Consider the following 21793-nt stretch of genomic DNA (forward strand, 5'->3'; position numbering starts at 1 on the left):
AAAAGAATTAAAAAATAAAAATAATGGTGGAGCTATTTAAAAGGTGTTTTATAGGAAAATTGATTGTTTTAGTTTGTCAGTTTAATAATATTTAAGTTTACAGTATCAATATAAGAGCTTGGAAGTAAAACTCCCACTGGATTAAGGTCAGTGGCACAGATCTTGACTTTTTTTCTGTGCTCTTGACACAGGACTTCATTTTTGTTTACACTAAGGGCCATTTTGCCCATTCTAGCCATGTGAAGGGGCTTAGATTGTGTATAAATTACATTTACACCCACTTTAAAGCCCCTTTATCCTTCCAGAGTGCAATAGAGTGGCCACAGTATAAATGAGAATCAGGGTCAGAGCGTAAAATGAACACAGTGGAGTTATATCAGGAGTGAAACCTTCTCTTTGTTTTTCTTGAGTCTGCACAGCATTAGTCTCCTAAATGACTTCATTTTCCATGATGTATCATAAAAAGAATGCAGGGGCTCCATGGCACTTAAGGAAAAAATAAATGCACAGGGCCAGATTCTGACCTGAGAAGCCAACAGAGTTGCTCAGATTTATACCTAGATACCTAAGTTTTGATTCTAGGCTAAGGTGCCTTAGGGAGTACATGATAATGCTGACTAGCATCAGAGTAGCTGGAATTTTTTGATTGCTAGGTTTCATGAATATCTATGATGGCATATAAGTTAATATGGAATTATAATAAATATTAATAAATACAACTATTACTAATGTTTACCAGGCTTGCAGCTCAATACAATCTAGAAATGGGATACCCATCACACAAATCAGGCTGTCATAAAAACTTCCACCTCTTTATTTACCCTCTCTCCAATTTCTGTTTGATCACCAAATGGTAATAGGTCAATGTCCGGCTGCAGAGAGCATGCATCCGTAACAGCTTTGTATCTGCAGAGAAAAAAAGATTATTCTTATGGAAAAGCAACCAGACTGGATAAAACAAAAACCTCCTTCCAAAACTCAGACTTAATCTATTGGTGAAGTTCAAAAGAGTTTAGCTAACGTTAAAAGGGACTCAAGTGAAGCCTTTACAAAAAGCCACCTTTATTAGTGACTTCAATGAAGCTAGGCTAATTTACACCAGCTGAGATTCTGGCCCCCGAATTTGTGGATGCTTATCTGTATTTTGTGAGATCTGCCCATCATTAATTGCTAGCAAGTGAACTGAGTGGCATATCATAGGAAATGTGTATTAATGAAATTTTAATAACTTAAAGCAAAGTGCGTGTTGCCAGTAAAAATTCCTAGATTATAGCAATTTGTTTTCCTAAAATCAAGTCACTTTTCCCTCTGCATTTGTTGGCTGACTATTTAAATGAACACAGAAAGTAAGTGTTGGATAAGAGTAGTCAGAACCAGGCACAAAAGAGCTCTGTTTTGATTTTCAGTACCCCTATGCTTCCAGTGGGGCACCAGTTACCACTGGCTTGAGGTAGGCACACAGCAGGTAGGCCTGTCTTCAGCACAGTAATATCAAATGGTATGGTGTTTTGTAATGTGGTGCTCTGATATCCACCAGACCAGGACTGGATTAAGGTATGGACGCAATAGAACCATGCCTAGGTCCCCTGCTCCAGAGTCATATGATGACATCAGAACCTCAGCTTGATTTCAAAAATAGAAAACATGTTTCTGGTCTCCACAGTTTCCAAGAAAAGCTTGTAAACATGCCCCACATGTAACAGATGCCATGATATTTGTCCAAGGCTTGGTCTATGTTACAGATTTATGTCAGAATAACTGTGTTGCTCAGGGGTGTGGAAAGTCCACACCCCTGAGCAACGTAGTTATACTGACCTAACCCCTGGTGTAGCCAAGGCTACGTTGACTGGAGGGCTTCTCCCGCTGACATAGCTACTGCCTCTTGGGGAGGTGGAGTACCTACGCCGACCAGAGAAGCTCTCCCACCAGCGTAGGTAGCATCTTCACAAAGTGCTACAACTGCACCACTGCAGTGCTGTATGTGTAGACGAGCTCTGAGTGTGCAGACAGCCCCCATCAGGAAAAAGGAGCAACAGCCCGTTAGAGCCAAGGAGAAAGCCCCAGACCTGCTGCCAGCACAGAGTAGTCCTGCTGTTCAGAGAGGGGCCACCCTTCCACTTCTTGGTCAGGGGGAAGAGGTCCTGTTGCTTTTCCCACTCCTGCTCCATGTGTACTCACTGCTGGGATGGTGGCTGTGGAGAGCATCCAGGTTGGGTGTGCCTCAAATTTGGCTTAATCTGGTCCCGCATTTGGCTGTAACCTCAGAGCATTAAGCTACTTTCTCTCGGGACCCAGATGAATAAGCAGCTGCTTTTCTGAAGCAGGAATCCTCTATACCTAACAGCCAGACTATGGCTTTCACCCACCGGTCTACACTGAGGGCAGTGCTGAACTGCAGTGCCCTTTGAGGAGCAATGGAGGCACAATCCCACCCTGATCTCCTCAGTACACAGTGGGAGCACGTAAGCTGCAACGTGCCTTTGGCCAGCCAAATTCAGAAAAATTTACGAAGGGAGCACTTCCTGTGTCCTCAGAGCAGGAACTGCCATTCTCCCTGGCCCTTACAAGGAGTGACCTCCCTACTATGCAAGACCCAGGAACCATAATATATAATAATGGACTTAGAAGCTAAGAGCCCATTCTATCTCCCTTTCTGCCCCACCCATCCTATACCTCTTGCTAGCTCAGTACATCAGCAGTTCCCATTGTTACAGTCCACTCCTGGGAGTGAAAGTGTCAGTAATTGCCTCCTATGTCCTCTCCATAAAATCCCTTCAGTGAGTTTAGGGTCTTTTACACCTCTTTATCCACCCCTTTGCTCCCCTCCTCCTCTGTCAGGAAGGGAATCTAGCCCTTAGGTTCCATAACACTAAGAAAATTGATAATTACCTCTGTTTGTTAAAAGGACTTCCAAAGATAATGTTTTCCTCCACCGTAGCATTCAACAGCCATGGCTTCTGTGCTGCATAAGCCACAGAATATCTGTTTCTACTGGAAAAATTAAAACCACACCAATAAAATAGATTATCTCGAAGTGTCTTATGAACAGAGTTAACAATATGCATTAAAAAAAACCAGAGGTGAAGGTAAGGTACTATAAAAGAAACTGTAACAAAAGAGAAGACAAAAGCTTTAAAGGAAGAGGTTACATCAGAGAAGCATCCACCCTCTATCCTGAAGTAAAGGTCTGTGTTCTAGGTTGTACTATTTAGACACTGCTTTAAATGGCTTGTTACTGGGCCAGAGATGGTATATGGAATGTAAGTCCAATAGCAAACTGCAAATGTCAAAACCACCATTCCGTCCATTGTTAAATATGAGTGTAAATTAAAAGACTAGAAAATGTACCAGAGTGGGATAGTGTTTTCTAACATCAAAACCAGCTACTTGGAAAGTAGTGTAAAAAATGGATGTTACCAGCCCATTTGTCTCATTGCTTTTTAGTATGTTTGTTATTTTAAACTACCGTTTGCTTGCAATACAATTTTTCAGCAGATGCTATTTTTCTTACATGTAGGTCCATGCAATCCAATGGATTGCAATGATACACTAAAGTAGAACAACTCTGTACGAATTCAGAAGAAATCACTATGGTCTGTTAAGTAAATATAATGCATACTTTGAAATGTGCCTCAATACATAGTGATATATATAGTGTGTGACTACTTTGCCCTTTACTCTAACTGTTTTGTTTATGTATTCTGGTGGATAAGATTCTGTGATATCAGCCATCTTTCTGAGACTTCTGCAACACTTAGGCAAGCAGATGTGAATTGAGTGATGAAGCGTCCATCTTAACGATCATTGTCTTCGTGTATGTTGCTTCAGATTACAACCTTACTATTAATTTAACATAGTAGGTGTCTGTGATTTGCTGTAGAGAGAGAGAGGGTGCTATGCTATTGGTTAGAAATATTGGTTAGAAGCATTCAGCATCATCCCATAACTTGTAGAAGACCCAGAAATCTGCTCAACTATGTTAATATTTCTCTTTAGGTTATCAGGTATCGGGTAACACAGTGGTTCCCAACCACAAGTATGGGGGCAACTACTGGTATAGTACTTCTGCCATTTGTGACAGGTATTTTTGGCGACATCTCCAAAGTGACTTGAATAGGAACAACACTGGCCCCTTAATGATGAGCTTCCACATAGCGTTGCCGTTCACCCCACATTCACTGTGTGCGCAACTGTGAGACTAGGATTTGGAGCGGCACAGGATTCACTGCTGGTTACAGAACATACAAGCAAATGGGAGGCTGCAGGCTTCAGCGTTACAACTTGACATCTGTGGGCCCCATCCTGCCGGATGCCGAGTGCCCTAAACTCCCAGTGATGTCAACGAAAGTTGAGAGCACTTAACACTTTGCAGGAAAGGCTTAGCGCCTCTCGTGGGCTGGCCTTTAAACAGGTGTTCTGGCATAACTGCCTAAAAAAGATTGGGAACCACTGCATTTAACAAAACTGCTAGTTAATCTTTTAGAAAGTTATCACCAATGTGGTGAGGAGACAAGGAAATGACTGAAAAATACAAAGCTGAAGGTTCAAGGAGATTCCGAGGAAATAAATGATTCTGATCAAATACACTGCAAATGGAAATAATACCTTCTGGTTGCTTCACAAGAAGGGTCAGTTTCATTTATGCTGTAAGTTATGGGAAACGATGTTTAGTATTCAGGAAATAGATACAGTAACTTTTTATGTGCACATTTCACATATGGGAAAAATGGGTTGGGTACACATTTGAAAGGCTGAATTCCAACATTGATTTTTCTTTTAAAGGGTAAATACAATAATGCCTCACTTAAAGTCATCCCGGTTAACGTTTTGTTGTTATGTTGCTGATCAATTAGGGAACATGCTCATTTAAAGTTGCGCAACGCTCCCATACAATGTTGTTTGGCAGCCGCCTGCTTTGTCCACTGCTTGCAGGAAGAGCAGCCCGTTACAGTTAGCTGGTGGGGGCTTGGAACCAGGGTGGACCGGCTGCCCCCCCTATCAGCTCCCCACTCCCCTAAGTTCCCTGTGCAGCAGTCGCCAAGCAGGCTACCAATTGCCAGCAGTTCAGCTGTCCCTCCCCCCACTGCCATGTGCTGCTCCTGCCCTCTGCCTTGGAGCTGCTCCCGGGAGCCTCCTGCTTGCTGTGCAGGGGAGGGGGGCTAATGTCAGGGTGTCCCCCGCACTCCTTTACCCTATTGGGCCATCTCCAGAGAACGGGGCGGGGGAGGGGAGCACGACGGGACTCAGGATGGAAGGCGCTTGCTGGCAGCAGCTGCTGTCTCAACTTGCTGATCTACTTAAAAAGGTAATGTACTTAGAGTGGGGTCAGCATACTGAAAGGGGCAATGACCGTCTCTCTCTCTCTCTCTCACACACACACACACACACACGGTGCGTGTCTTTGTCTCTCTCTGCCATGCAGTCCCCCCCTCCCTCCATTCGTGCTGCCTTGTAGAGTGTGAGGCTGCATTAACAACGTGTTAACCCTTGAGGGCTCAGCCAAGTGCTAGTTCATCATTTAGCAGGAAGGCATTCCCTGGGAAATATCCCACCCTCTTCCACCCTCTAACTTCACCACCTCAACCAAGCTAAGCAACTCCCATTGGCTGCTTCCATGATCAATGATATTAACAGGAACAGGAAGCAGGGAGAGAAGAAACCAGGCAGAGTGCAGTAGAGAAGCCAGGCAGGCTGCATTAAGCAGAAGCAGTTTTTCCCTGAGTACAAGCCTAAACTGATGCAGAGACTTGGGTGTGGACACTAAATTTGGGAGCCTGAGTCTGGGGCCCGATGAAATTATTGTGGTAGTGATTTCTGGAATGAGGACCTGTTTGCTGTAATGATTCCTGGGCTGAAGGCTTATTAAAAGGGATATAACCTCTAGTTAATGTGTGTTGACTTCTCCTGGCCCTAAGCTGCTAAACTGACAGCTATTGCTGCTCCACTTGGGGAAATTAAGTTGTGGCACACGTAAGGGGTGTTCTGGGATTGCCTGCACATTTACAGGATCAACAACCAGAGGGTGTTCTGAGGTCACAGATGAAGAACCACTGTTCCCTTTTTGGAAGGGTGGAAGAGCCACAGTTGCTATTTTGGGACCTTGTCTAACCAGAGCTGTCTCTGTATTCAGAAACAGATTCCTATCTTCACTATCATGGAAAAATATTTCCAAGGTACGAGAGAGAGGGAAATAGAGGCTTTTGAGACTAAAAAGAGGGAAGAAGTTAGTCCCACGGAAAAAAGAGAGATTAGAACCTCTCATTTAAAAAAACCCCTCAGATCATCTTCCTTAACAAATAGCGGCGAGTCACAGTAGTGGGAGAAGGACTGAGGAAACACATCCAGCATATACGTCTAGAACTGCCAACAGAAGAATAATTTTTAAAACTTTGGGACCAATGCTATGGTGCTTACTACTAGAGCGAACAGATTGTAATAACTAAATTTCCCATTAGAATCAATGAGATAAGTTGTATGAGTAATGGGACTTTTAAGCCCCCTGTTCAGCAACCCATCCCTCTTCAACTAGGTGCGTAAACACATGCTTAATTTCTACTGACTTCAGTTGGACAAAAACACATGTTTAAAGTTAAGCATATACTTATGTGCTATGCTGAATCAGGGATTCAATAACGAAGGATTTGATCCTTTACTTTTATACTCATAGAAAGTTTACTTCTCAAACTACCTACTTTAAGTTCGACAACGAAACAAGTACAGTGCGTGGCAGTATTCCAAAGCTCAAGTTCTGAAGTGCATGATATTTCCATGAAAAGGGCTTTATTTGGATGCAGGTATTTGTAATCCTTATCTAATTTTGTTCATTTAATGTTTTTTACTCTGTATTTGAAAAAATATCCACATTTCCCCAGACCGGATCACTGCTAGTTACACCAGAGTTAAGTCTGAAATTATGAAAAGCACTGAATTGATTAGGTTGATCAGTCATTTTCCATATGATTACTTTGATTTTGTATGCTAATCTGTTAGCCAAATTTATTTAAAATCAAGGTTTCAAGGGAAAGTTAAAAATAGTCTTAGCTGCAGATTGGACTACTGTCAATAAAAAGGAGTACTAGTGGCACCTTAGAGACTAACAAATTCATTTGAGCATAAGCTTTTGTGAGCTACAGCTCACTTCATCGGATGCATAGTGAGCTGTAGCTCATGAAAGCTTATGCTCAAATAAATTGGTTAGTCTCTAAGGTGCACAAGTACTCCTTTTCTTTTTGCGAATACAGACTAACACGGCTGTTACTCTGAAACCTGACTATTGTCAATGTATCCTAGACTGGACCTTTTTAAACACTAACATATCTCTAACTCTGCCTCTTGTTCTCCTGCAAAACAAATACAGAGGGATGCAAATTAAGGCTACAGCTCTATGATTACAGTGGAAGTATAGAGTTCTCACTTAATCTGCAGGCTCAACAGGGCAATGAAGATTCAGGGCCCCAACCATATGGATGCCCTCCAGCTGCATGAGAAACTTCCACTGAGGACTACCTTCCAGCCTCTCCATATAACCAGGGCAGAACCAGTAGCCATGTTGACACTGGCTATCTACCTATTTATCCCTAAAGGAGGTCTTTATAATACCCATCACGGTGTTATCTAACCTTGTGTGGTAGCCATTAGTAAGGTTTTGCTCCAACTTTTGTTTTGTCCCTGTTTTACAGCTGGTTTCTGGGCCCTCACATATTCTTTGCACAGCAGAGGCTTACATACCCTCTACTCTCTGTAGAGCCTATACAGAGGGCAAGGAGCATTCTGCTTAGCTGCTCTCCCCCTCTGCTTGGCTCCCCCATGGCATTTTCTGAGGATTTGGTTCTCTCCACACCACACATCTGTGTGTGGTATGCAAACAGATATGCCTCTGTAAAGTCTGGATGGGAACTTTCCAACTCAGCCCTACATAAAGGGCTGAACTCTAACAATGATTCTGGATAGCCCCCATGCCCTATTATAGTGGAAGCCTGCCCAGACAGTTACTTATCAGAACAGTTGGAAGCCAGCCTCACACCTCAGGCTTTTGATTGCTGCAAACCCCAGCACATGCAGTGGAAAAGAGCAGCCGTCCCTGGGGCTTACAACCCCAGAACGATGTGGAAGCTGAGCCCCAGAGAAAACCTGGCCCATAACTAGGGCCCTTACCAAATGCACGGCCATGAAAAACAAGTCACGGACCGTGAAATCTTGTCTCCCCTGCATGAACTCTGGTCTTTTGTGTGCTTTTACCCTATACTACACAGATTTCACAGGGGAGACCAGCCTTTCTCAAATGGGGGGTCCTGACCCAAAAGGGAGTTGCAGGGGGTCACAAGGTTATTTTAGGGGGGCTTCATGGTATTGCCACCCTCACTTCTGCGCTGGGTGGCCGGAGAGTGACGACTGCTGGCCGGGCACCCAGCTTTGAAGGCAGTGCCCCCTCAGCGACAGCGCAGAAGTAAGGGTGGCAACACCAGACCGGGCCACCCTTACTGCTGCGCTGCTGCTGGCGGTGGCTCCTCCCTCAGAGCTGGGCTCCCGGCCGGCAGCCGCCGCTCTCCAGCAGCCCAGCTCTGAAGGCAGCGGTGCCACCAGCAGCAGCACAGAAGTAAGGGTAGCAGTACCGCTAATCCCTCCCCCCACACAATAACCTTGAGATCCGCCCCCCCCCCACCCCACACAACTCCGTTTGGGGTCAGGACCCCTACAATTACAACACCGTGAAATTTCAGATTTAAATAGCCGAAATCATGAAATTTACAATTTTTAAAATCCTATGACTGCGAAATTGACCAAAACGGACCATGAATTTGGTAGCTCCCTTCCCATAAAACCTATCCTGGGCAAGTTCTCTAAAAGGAAGGTGCACGGAAACTCTTTCTCTTTCTTTCCCTAACATACATGCCTAGTTTCATCCCCAGAGGAAGTAGTTACAGCTCTCACTGCTCTCCGAGTTGCACTAGTTTATCCAAGGGCTGATTTTGGCCACAATGGTCCAAAATCTACTTTGACTTGCACCAATATAAATCCAGATGAATTACTTCAGATTTACATCAGTGCAATTGAGAGCAGAATTCAGCCTAGTGGTACTATACCTACATTACTATTGCAGAGGTTTCTAGGGAATTTACCCAGTCTGTATCTCATCCCTTTGCATATTCCTGGATCAGCAGATATAGTAACTCATGTATGCAGAATTACAGGGGAAGGAAATTAAGAAAGTAATTAGAACTTTTATTATGATTTTGTAAAATACATCAACAGGATTCATTTAGTCAATACTTGAGGTATCAAAGATGAAATAACTTCCTTAAGATTGCCCAACCTAGATTAAAGTTAGCTCATCTCGAGATGCAGTATTGTAGAACTTGCTTGTTATCAGTAAGAACTGCGACTCATTTGGTATGATTTAACTTTGCTGTCTAGATTTACATAGCGTATCGGAATGTTTATAAGATGACGCTTTTGAGGATGGTTACTGGAATGATGTAAATATGAATTGCTGCCTCCTTTTACCTGCCCCTTACAAAGGAAATGACTAATCTGAAAGGAATATCCTCCTTAAATGTTTTAAATAAATAAATGGCGACCATGCATCCGATGAAGTGAGCTGTAGCTCACGAAAGCTTATGCTCAAATAAATTGGTTTGTCTCTAAGGTGCCACAAGTACTCCTGTTCTTTTTGTGTTATTACTGTAGGTCATGTATTCTAATTGACACCCAACTCTCTACTCCTATTTCTTTAACAAAAGTTATTCTTCCATGGGTTCTAACTATACCAATTATTCCAGTGAGATCACGTGTGTTAGCACAGCAGACAGTGACACACAACTAAGGAACCAAACCAATGCCACACATCAGAGCCAGTGCTGGGCATAAGCAGACTAAGAAATTGCTTAGGGCTCCGAGCAGCTCAAGGGGGCCCCTATTCACTTTTTATTATGTGTTGGGGGTGGGGGAATATTCCTGCTTAGGGCCCCCAGTGGGCTGGTGCAGCTTCTGCCACACATGGACAGGAAGAGGAGAACTGAACTTGAGGAGAACTTGAAAAAGCTGCTTTTTGGGAAAATGATCAAACAGATAAATATTCAAAGAACGGGCCATGCCATTTTGATCACTGTGGGTGAAAGTCATCCCTCCTTCCACAGACAAAACCCAAGGACGTGAGCTTTGGGTGGGATAGTTGGGGGAACAGAATTCACCTCCAAAATAACAGGCCATGAAGTGGGTTGAAACACATCCCCTCCACATCCACCTTCCCAAACTATGAGCTGCAAGAGTTACAGCTGCCCTACAGAGCTCTCTATACAGGGATTCTCAGACACTAGCTCTGTCTGACTGTGGATCCAGTGTAGGGCCCCCCAGCCTCTCCCATCTGCCCCAGCAGCTTTCTCCTCAGTTGCCTCTTCTCAGCTGGTACAGAGCCCCCCCCCCCCCAACTTAATCACACACACGGGATGTGGGTATCCCATTGTGCTTCCATAGATGTCAGTTCCAAAAAATCCAACCAGGAATATCATCCTCTGCTTACTCTGTGCTGGTGCCCACCACAGGCCCCTGAACAGATCAGATTCTATGAGACTTTGGCATGCCCTCCTCTACATGCTACCTGTAGTACGGGAACGTGAAAACTGTAAATATCAGCCCACTTAGGTTTAGACATTAATCCAAAACTAGAATATGGCTTTGTCCTTTATCTTTGTGAAATACCCCATCCCTTCCATTTATCCTCATTTTCTTTGCTGGAGATGGAGGAATTTTTTCACAACTATTTCATAGGTCTGAGTAGCACCGTGTGAAACGTTATTGGTCAGCAAAGCCATCTGATGAAACACACTTCCAAAGCATGATGCCATTTCAAAGTGTTAAACAATGAATGCAGTTCACAGCTTTTTTCTCCGTTCAAAGATAAGATCAGTAGTCAGTATATAAATGCATATCCCGTACTATGAGAAGATATTTGATTAAAGCATTAGTTAAAAATAAAGATGGGCCAGAGACACGAACTTTATGTCCAGCGCTCTCTGCAAACTTTTCCAACATCTGAGTATGATTGGATCCAGGGTTTAGAATCAGCCTGTTTTAAAATGACAAGGCCATCCACAAATTTTGGATCCAAATCAGGATCTGAACTTTCTTAAATTTGTGTCTATACAGATACGTTTCAAGCCATAACTGGTACTCACCTTAAGGTCTATTCCAACTTTTTGGTGTGGTAAATAATTCAAATACACCCACAAAATTGGAACTATGCATCAACAACCACCACAGCCACAGGATGGAGAAACAAATGCTAAGGACACTTGTATAATAAGCGGAGCCGGTCAAAAAAAATTCACTGAAATTTTGAATTTTCAAAAAATGCATCAGCCTCTAGTAATGCAAAGCCACAAAAATGTAAAGAAGTTTTGAGAAGTGTCTGAAGCAATGCTATTGCCAATGGTGTCACTGTTTGCTAAGGCAAATTATGGACCAATGTACTGGCATTACGGCAAGTCTGAGATGGAACGGACAGGGAAAGAACACTCAAAGGATGAAGATCACACACCAGCGGTGAAATCCTGACTCCGCTGAAGTCAATGGTGAAACTCCCATTGGCTTCGGTGGAGCTAGGATTTCACCCCAGATGAATTACACTGTACTGCATAGCACATGTTTTACACATAGAGCCATGGGCAGTGGGTGAACCCGTCATTCAGGGTGGCTAGCCCTCTTCCCACCCCACCCAAGAGCCCGCCTCTAACCCACTCCCCCTCACCCAGAGCCAGAATATCCCCGAGACTCCGACTGTGGCCTGAGCCACCCCTGAGCTGCTGGTCAGCCCTAGCCCCAAGTTCCGGGCCACCAGCCCAAGCTGAGCCCCTACCGGCTTCCGTGGAGAGGTGGAGCAAGGGCGAGGACTTGGGATGGAGTGTGGGCTGGGCCATGGCCTGAGGTTGGGAAGGTTTAACCTCCCCTGGCTTATTATACCCGCCACCCATGCATAAGGTGATCGATCCTTTCCATTTAGGTCATAAAATAAGGTTAGTGTATTTGAGACTAACTACTCAACTGGTTTTAACTATATTCAGATTCCTTTTCCAACCCTTCCTTCAAGCACCATGCTGTAAATCTGCCACTGGGGCAGGGTGAATTTTTTCAGACTAAGAGCTTATTTGATGAACAATACAGTTTTGATCAGCTCAAGACTATTCATGAATCTGACATGAATAGTTTCAGCCATTCACAAAACGGTTGGAGGAGGAAGAGGAGTGGTGGTAGAGGTGGTAATGATGGTGCTGGTTGCTGTCTCACCTTCCCTTCTTCTCCTAGCACCCCCAATAACATTTAGCCCAGTGGTGAGGGCACTCAGCTGGGATTTCGGACATCTAGGTTTAAATTCACACTCTGGAACAGACCCAAAACAGACTTTCTTGATTCACCAAAAATGCTGAAATATTTCAGATTTGGTTCAACCCAAAGCATTTTTAAAAAAAAATTCAGAACTGCCATAGAACTGCAAAAATCAATTATTTGCCCAGCTTAAGCTCTCACTTTCTGTCGCAAATGAAACATCACTAGCTGCATCACAATAGATCTGGTGTGAATCTACTGGTAAAGGTTTGCAGGGAGGATTTTGGATGATGATTTAACATGCTCTACATTTCTTATTATGAGGTGTCGGTGCTTAAAATTAAAACAGCAATTAGAAGCTATTGGAAACTTACTTGTTCCAGTGAACTTTTCCTTCCAGGGTCTGCATCTCACCGAGTATAGCCAGAAGAAGTGAAGATTTCCCACACCCAACTTGACCCACAATCATTGTCATCTGACCTATAATAATCATAAACCGAATAAAGAAAGGAAAACCAAAGGATAGAACACTAATCCAGTTAAAATTAAAAATAGCTCGCTGCAGTTGTTGCTACCCTTTATATTCTGTGAATGACAATTTTGCGCGTGTCCACCTGTGAGCTACTTTTGAAAGGAAAGGTTCAGGCACACAGTATCTCCATGATGTAAGTGTACTGTATAAACCTGCCGGAATATATATAGATTAAAAAAACAACAACACAGTGATTTATTGAGAGACCCATCTTGGGAACCAAAGTTTTATAGCAATAATTATTAAAATTAATAACAATACCCCAAGTTCCCTTTGTGGGTTTGCACTGCCAAATTGCGCGTGTGTGTGTGTGTGTGTGTGTGTGTGTATGTGTGTGTGTAGCGGGTGTATTTTAACACTTCTGGCCCTTTTTAATAACTACTGTTTTAAGTGGTCAGCCTGTTTAAAATTCCTCTCAGTACTGGCCTTAGTTATGCTGTTGTCGGTTTCATTGATGGCCAGGTAGATCTATTATTTTGAAACTGGCAATTCTTTTCATTATTAGCCATATGTTTAAAACAAACACAGGGAAGTGCTTCTTCACATAATGAGCAGTCAACCTGAGGAATTCGTTGCCTGGGGATATTGCGAGGACCAAAACTATAACTGAGTTCAAAACAGGAATTAGGAAAGTTCATGGAGGGTAAGTCCATCAATGTCTATTAGCCAAGATTGTCAGGGATGCAACCCCATGCTCTGGGTGACCCAACGCCTCTGCCTTTCAGATGCTGGGACTGGACAACAGGGGATGGATCACTTGATGATTGCCATGGTCTATTCATTCCCTTTGAAGCATCTGGCATTGGCCACTGTTAGAAGACAGGATACTGGGCTAAATGGATCATTGGTCTGACCCAGTGTGGACATTTTTATTTCTAGCCATTATTTTTTAGTTCTTTGGAGCTATGATATAATTCCTTGAACTAGATTTCTTAACCTTTTACATCCTTCTCTTTACATTTCTTGACACCAATCTGATCACATTTTTTGGGGGGTAAAGTAGTGGGGGCACACAACCTAACTCGTTCCAAGATGGATCTTGATAAATTTATGCCTGTGACAGCAGGAGACTGGACTCGATGACCCACGAGGTCCCTTCCAGTCCTATGTTTCTTTGTGCTTTGGACTATATATGCAAGGAATTGTCATTACAGCAAATACACAGTCTCACATGTTTAGCATTTAAAGGGCACATTAATCCTACCTGTTGGGATTCTGATGTTTATATTGGATAATGTGGCTAAGCCACTTCCCCATGAAAAATATCCATTGGTAACCTACAAAATAATTTCATATATTAGAAGTGCAAACACCTCAATAAATAATTTACAATTGTCTGTTCTGCATTAAAAAGAAAAGATTGCTTTAAAAAATAAATACACTTTCAAGTACGGTCACGTGAAAAGAAAAAGTCAAGTCAAATTAGGGGAGATGGCAAAACAAAGCAAAGATTGTGAAGGAAAAACAACTCGTACATAGATTGTATGAACATCCCTTTATTAAAGGGGTAGTCTTAAGGTAAAACTCATGGGCCCAATCATCTCTTGCAGAGAAAAACCCATACAGCATTAATTTAAGGGAAGAGATTCACCTCCATAAATGGTGATTACAGGTGCTACGTAAGATATGATAGTTTACCAGGGCAGGGATAGTCTGGGTATGTATGATGTCATGGTCTATCAAGGATGGAGCACACAGAGTCTAAACAGGATACTCACAAGGTTTACAGTGGACAAAAAAAAGTGCTCCCAGATAGACACTAGGGGCTATATTTTACGAGGGCTATGGGCTATTCTCCCTCACACAAGAAGGGCACCCATAGACAGAACTTGAACCAAAGGGCATGTTTGAAACCTGTGCATCTATTTAGTATGAATCTAGTCAGAACCTGTGGGAACAGCTAGTGCATGTGCAGACAAAAGCTTTACCCACATCAGCAATGAATGTGGAAAATGACCTTATGGTACAAAAACTTTGAGTTTGGGAGTGGGCTAGCAGGGGGAACCGGAAGAAGAACCTATAGTATACTTGATCATGTAGTTCTTGTTCTTTCAGAATCACAATATCACTTGCTACTGAGAAAAAACAGAGGCATTAAAGGGAACTGATGATTTCCAGCAAATAGTCTGGTATAAGTGTATTTTGAGCACACTTTTATCCAAGTATTTTACACCTGATCTTGCAGTGAAAGATTTGCTTTTGGAAGGACTGCAGGATTTGGGCACTTTGGTACCAGTTTACTCCAGAGCATGAGGCTCCCCTCCATGTGAAGAATGAATCCATGAATTCAAACTACCTTGATTGCAATATCATCTATCTCTAAGGGACGTGGCTGTCTCCTCAGCGGCTGCTCATAGCTGTCCAGCTGATGCCTCAAGGGCTGTTTCCTGTTTATGGCTTTGGTATGCTACATGATAAAGCACAGAAAGAAGAGAAGTTGAAATTCTCATACGACAACAACGTTCAGTTTCCTTTGAAACAAAATAGCCTGTTCCCCTCCCTTCTACCAATCTAGGTCAAGAGAAGAACATGTGAATAGTAACAGGGCATTTCAACATGTGTTGTAACAAAGGCACAACACCGTGAGGAGCTAAGTGCCTCTCACAAGGGGCTGAACGCCCTCAACTGCCTCTGAAGTCACTGGAGTCTCTTCAAATCCCCCCATCTTTTATACTATCTAATTTAAACTTCTTGTCAGCATCTGCAGTGCTCTACATAATTCTGCCCCATCCCTCCTTATCCTCCTTTGTTACGTTCAGCGTGGCTCCCTGTGCCCTTCAAATCTATCCAGTCATCCTCCCATTTGCCAGCTTAGCTTCTCAGACAGTCGCCTCTGTAACTTCTTCCACATGGCCACTTAGGCATGATACAAACTTCCTAAGCTTGTCCGCAAAGCTCCTACCCTGTTTCAGTCCCTCTTAAAGACTCACTTTTGCTGGGCTGCTTACAGAGAATCAATCTGACTTCTACATACATTGCTTATTCTTTCCTCTCCCTCCCTCCATAATTTTTGTCTGTCTTTAGATTGTGAGCTCCTCGAAGCAGTGACTGACCCTACTTGAATGTCTGGAAAGAATCTGGCACATCATGGGCGGTAAAGAAAGAAAGAATTCAATCCTCGTAACAATATGAAGGCTACATGGGATATTTAGAACAATAAACTAAAACTGAGAGGGCCAAGTCTGAATGCTACATCTATCAAGTCATTTCTTAAAAGTTTTTCTTTTTTATTAATGCTTAAGTAAGAGCAGGGGCCTGCCCCGCTGTAAAAACACATAATGTGAGCCCCTCTCCTGAGGAGCTCACACCCTAAACAGGCAAGATAGGCAAAGGATAGAAAGAAACTGGAAGCACAGAGAGAGAAAATGACGTCCCCAAATTATACAATGAGTGGCAAAGCCAGGTTCAAAACCCAGGTCTCCTGAGTCCCAGGTCAGCATCCGCTCCACTTGGCCATGCTGTCTCTCCATTTTTGTGCTGCCATGTCAGAAAAGAGAACTTACAAGTCCTGTATGCTTCTTACAGGATTCATAGGTCACAGAGCTTTCTGCACTTCTCCAGCTGTCATCTCCAATCTCATCACTTATGAAAAATTCATTCAGCTTCTGTACGCTTAAAAAAAAAAGACAATGAGTGAATGCCAGATCACCTGATCAGAATACTCAAACTTCATGATTGGATGGACTACCTCCACTCCCTTTTGGATTGCATAGCATCCTTTTGGCAACTACAGTAATTATTTGCATGGAAAAAAGAACAGTATGAAAGTAGTTAATGCATTTTCAGACTTTATTTTATTGCAATAAGAGCAACTGGAAATGAGGAGAAAAGCTGACACCATGTGACTAACCAGCTCTCTGCAAATCACCAGCAATAGATCTGTGGCTTGCAGAACACTGGTATAAGGGACTATGAGGGACTATGCTATTCTTGATATGTTATTCTTTTTAAAAAAATAATCTGCATAGATACTCATTAGCCTTTTGGGGCTGCCTCAGTCCTCACTTCACCCCAGGGGCATGTAGCAAAGGGGAAAGCCCAACCAACTGGTGAGAGAAGCATGGCTACACAAAGCCCTTTACAGTATATCCAAATCCAGAGTTTATCACCACACAGTGCGACAGGGTCCTCAGGCAGCAGCAGGAAGCTGAGCCAGCTCCATAAGGAATGGACACACTAATCAATGTAACTCTTAGTGTGTGAATGCACTAAAGGAACATGCAATGACATTGACCTACTGCCTTAGAAGGCCTGGGTCAAACATTTATTTCAGCCACAGTCAAAAACTCTTCTGCCACCAGAGCTATGCTAATTCTTAAAGGGAAATAACAGGTCTGGCCAAAGTATAAGCACTTATTCATACCAGGGACAAGCACTTAATCATATCAATTTATATGATTGATGATGGGGGCCATGGAGTGGCCAAGCACACATTCCTTGTGCCTCTGCACTTGGGAGTTTCTAGGTTCATGGGAGAAAGATGATAGGAAATAAATTTTCCAATGGGTGAGGTTTGTTTTGGCAAACAGGGTCTTTCAATAACGTCCTTTGGGGTGGCTAAGGATAGTAAGTGAAACACACACACCATGGGGATATTAGGACAGCACTAAACATAGCACAGAGGGAGGAGGAGTGATGGGGAGGCTAGAGTGATGAAGAAAGGGGCATGAGATTTTCCATGAGTCCAAAATCATTTTAAACCCAGGAAAAATCTCTGATGTATCCCTGCTCCCCGTTCAACAAAAGCAAAACATGGATCATTTAATTTGCTAGTGAACTGAGTGCTGGTGAATGGTGAGGGCGGGCTCAGAAGACTAGTGTCCTGGGGCTTGTTATTTGCTGTTATTGTTACCCACCCAACAGAGGCAGCAGCAACCATACAACCCCTTGCCAGCGTGCCTCAACCTGGACTCGGAGGGGCTATGTACGAGGGTGGGACGTTTAGCTCCGTTTTCAGATCCTGTCGGTGCACGGCATCTCTGTCAGCAAGGGTGTCAATTTGAGCCAGCTGTGGTGGTAGTTTTGTGACACGTACACCTGCGTAACGACACTGAGGCAGCAATTCCTTTCACGTAGGCCACTGCAGAATCAACGGAGGGCAATACATTTCAGCCTCTTCATCAGCAAACTGGAGAGGAATTGCTCAGTCACCCACCACTAGGGGAGCTGTTTTGTCAGGCTATATATTTTGGGAAATGTCATACCTGAATCATGGAAAAGTTTGATAAAATCACATATTTTGTGACTTCTATGATTTTCTATTCGTGCTTCTCCTTGTAGCACAAACGACAGTTTCCTCTTATATCCTGGACAAACCTCATTGAATTAACTTAAACGTATTGAATTAAGTTGAACTATTTTAGGAGTTCTTTGTATTAAAAATGCAAATGTTGCTGTATTATTGTGGGATTGTATGTAATGCCTCTGGGGGAAGACATGGCTAATATAATGAGAAGTGTTATGAGCTTCAAAGGACTATTTGAAACAATGGGTTGGACAAGAATGAACTTTTAAAGTTAAGTGCGTTTCCCAGGAAATCTCTTGGAGTTGTTTGCAAATGTACCCCTTGGTTATGCAAGAACTCAGCCTTTTGAATCTTCACCCTGAGGAGGTGACCTTTGTCTGCTGATCACCAGTTAAATGAGGACAAGATCAGAGGGCCAAACTGTATAAAGGAGTAGCCCACAGATTCATGGGAGTGCTTGTTCTGAGCCAATGCTGTCATGAACTTGTAACCACAGAGAAACAGTCTGATGGAGTTTGAAGGGCTGATTCCTACCGGAGCCCTTGTTGGAACTGGGGTGATCTCTGGTCAGCTTATTAGCATTTGCGTAGATTCTTTTTAATATATTTTCTCTGTAATGCTTTCACGTCCAGAATAAATGTTCTTGCTTAGAAAAAGCTGTGTTACCTTGTAACTGTGGGCAATTACACTGCTTATAGCTTCTGAGAAGAAAAGCAAGGCGGGCCTGCTTAGGTAGTCTGACTTATTGGGGAATTCTCCACTCATACCAGTGTCTGATTCTTATACCAGTGCACAGCAGGAGTGACTCCATCGCTGTCCCTGGTGTAACATTAATTACTAGAATGGCTTTCCAGATGAGCAATTGCCCCTCTGTTCATGCCAATGGTCCTTTCCAAAAAGAGACCCAGTGTTATGGATAGAATTCCATTATAAAGCACAGTCACTATTCCACCCCTTGCGATGGGGAGAAATAAGAGTGGGCTGCTCTCCCTGAAGTCAAGGGCCAAACCCGTTCACTTTGTTTACCCCCCAGCTTCTCCCTCTCTTCTCCTTCTAGTGTTGCTAGCCAGCTGGGAGCAATTGTGGCTGGCCAGTGCATGATGGGTGAGGATAGGAAGGAAGACATGAGCTACAATCCAAGTCAGGACAGTCTGGCCTGTAGTCAGGACTTCAAGATTTGCCTCGATTATAATTTTTCCAGCCACTAACTTTATTGACCATTTCCTTGTTCTCATATGATGCAGTAAGACGGAGTGGCCGGTCTATTTTCTTTATGCCTTTTCACCATTTTGAATGACCAAGTTGAGTCCCCTTCATCCTGTCTCTTTCTCAGAGAAGTGTAAAAGAGATCTCTTTAATATACGAACATAAAAATGGCCGTACTGGGTTAGATCAATGGTCCATCTAGCCCAGTATCCTGTCTTCTGACAGTGGCCTATACCAGAAGCTTCAGATGGAATGAACAGAACAGGGCAATTATCCACTGTCATCCAATCCCAGCACCTGGCAGTCAGAGGTTTAGGGACACACAGAGCATGGGGTTGTATCTCTGATCATCTTGGCTAATAGCCACTGATGGAGCCATCTTTCATGAACTTATCTAATTCTTTTTTGAACCCAGTTATACTTTTGGCCTTCACAATATCCCCTCACAATGAGCTCCACGGGTTGACTGTGTACTGTGTGAAGAAGTACTTCCTTTTGTTTCTTTTAAACTTGCTGCATAGTTTTCATCAGGTGACCCCTGGTACTTGTGTTACGTGAAAGGGTAAATAATACTTCCTTATTCACTTTCTCCACAATATTCATGATTTTATAGACCTCTATCATATCCCCTTTTAGTTGTCTCTTTTCCAAGCTTAAAAGTCCCAGTCTTTTTAATCTCTCCTCATACAGAAGCTGTTCCATATCCTAATCAGTTTTGTTGCCCTTCTCTGAACTTTTTCCATTTCTAATACATCTTTTTTGAGATGGGGCAACCAGAACTGCATGCAGTATTCAAGGTGTGAGCGTACCATGGCTTCATATAGTGGCATTATGATCTTTTCCGTTTTATTAGCTATCCCTTTCCTAATGGTTTCTAACATTTTCTTCGCTTTTTTGATTGCTGCTGCACATTGAGCAGATGTTTTCAGAGAACTATCCACAGCGACTCCAAGATGTCTTTTGTGAGCAGTAACAGATAATTTAGATCCCATCTTTTTTGTATGTATAGTTGGGATTATGTTTTCTAATGTGCATTACTTTGCATTTATCAACACTAAATTTCATCTGCCATTTTGTCACCCAGTCTTGTGAGATTCTTTTTTAGCTCTTTGCAGTCTATTTGGACTTAACTACCTTGAGTAATATTGTATCATCTGCAAATTTTGCCACCTCACTGCTTACCCTCTTTTCCAGATCATTTATGACTATGTTGAACAGTACTAGTCCCAGTACAGCCCCTTGAGGGACCCTGTTATTTACCTCTCTCCATTTCGAAAACTGACCATTTATTCCTACCCTTTGTTTCCTGTCTTTTAACCAGTTATTGAACCATGAAAGGATCTTCCCTCTTACCCCATGATTGCTTACTTTGCTTAAGAGCTTTTGGTAAGGGACCTTGTCAAAGGCTTTCTGAAAGTCTAAGTACACTGTATCCACTGGATCCCCCTTGTCCACATGCTTGTTGACCCCCCTCCCTGTAAAGAATTTAAATAGACTGGTGAGGCATGATTTCCCTCTATAAAACCAAGTTGACTCTTTCCCAACAAATCATGTTCATCTATATGACTGATCATTCTGTTCTTTATTATAGTTTCAACCATACCTTATGATGGCCTTGACTGCAAATCTAACCACGGTGGAGAGCAGGAACAGTGGTGTGACCAGGATGTGAAACAATGACAGTGATGCAAAGGCCTGTGCTGGCTGCAGTGTTGTTTCATTTTGATATTCATAGGTCACAAAGGTCTGTCACATCAAAACAAGGGAAGATTAGTGAAAAGGATGCCATGCTACATAGGCTGGCTCAAAACAGGGGGAAACACACCGATCAAAATATTTTGCCTGAGTAGAGGCTGAGTATGAACTGAAAAAGGACCTCGGTGTTTGGTGCATAAACATTTCTTACTGCCCAGCATGAAGGGTAAAGGTATTTCCCTAGTGGATGAGTCATGAAATTCATTTTTGTGCAAAGGGCTAATGCAAACTTATGTCCCACTTAAGTCCAACTTTATGACTTATTTTGAGGATTTAAATTGTCTAGGCCTTGTACTGGGCCCAGAGTGAATTTCACCCATAGACAATGGAACAGCAACACCCCAAAATACAAAGCCCAAAATAAGATATTCTCAAACCTAGTCTGTCCCTTTCCAGTTCAGCCACATTTAGATATTCTGTTTGGTTTCTGCGGGAGACTGAAATTAATGTTGCTTTTTGTTTGCTTCCTTTTTCACAAGTCCAAATCTCAGGTGTTGTAAATTCACATTTGGGAATTGAGATTGTTAGTGTAATACTGCTAGGCAGACAGCAGGGACATACTAATTCACATACAGTTTCTGTGAAAAGTAGGTCCTATATAAACAATCACAGTGTTTTTAATTTATTTTCAGATAAAGGGGAAAAATATTTTCTTACTGCAAGAACAGCTGCTATTGGGATGGCTGCATTCATAAAAACTGTGGAAAGAAATAAAATATGCATTGGACTATTTG

At 42.8% G+C, this 21793-nt stretch overlaps 1 protein-coding gene across 8 annotated transcripts in view; it reads right to left on the reverse strand.

Moving 5' to 3' along the window:
- The window catches only part of ABCC9 (ATP binding cassette subfamily C member 9), a 136159-nt gene that overhangs the window by 52997 nt on the left and 61369 nt on the right, over positions 1 to 21793 (reverse strand). For 6 of the 8 annotated variants that reach the window (XM_073318030.1, XM_073318019.2, XM_073318010.1 and 3 more), the window contains 9 exons: positions 21717 to 21757; positions 20908 to 21050; positions 16357 to 16465; positions 15150 to 15260; positions 14058 to 14130; positions 12696 to 12801; positions 4606 to 4644; positions 2890 to 2991; positions 822 to 906 (listed from right to left, as the gene is read on the reverse strand). In XM_073318030.1, coding sequence (XP_073174131.1) covers positions 822 to 906; positions 2890 to 2991; positions 4606 to 4644; positions 12696 to 12801; positions 14058 to 14130; positions 15150 to 15260; positions 16357 to 16465; positions 20908 to 21050; positions 21717 to 21757 — 809 coding nt within the window. The remainder of the gene's footprint in view (positions 1 to 821; positions 907 to 2889; positions 2992 to 4605; positions 4645 to 12695; positions 12802 to 14057; positions 14131 to 15149; positions 15261 to 16356; positions 16466 to 20907; positions 21051 to 21716; positions 21758 to 21793) is intronic. The other 2 variants (XM_078849467.1, XM_073318057.2) reach the window with 1 other exon arrangement.

Source organism: Lepidochelys kempii, chromosome 1 (genome assembly GCF_965140285.1).
Source record: "Lepidochelys kempii isolate rLepKem1 chromosome 1, rLepKem1.hap1, whole genome shotgun sequence".
NCBI lineage: Eukaryota > Metazoa > Chordata > Testudines > Cheloniidae > Lepidochelys > Lepidochelys kempii.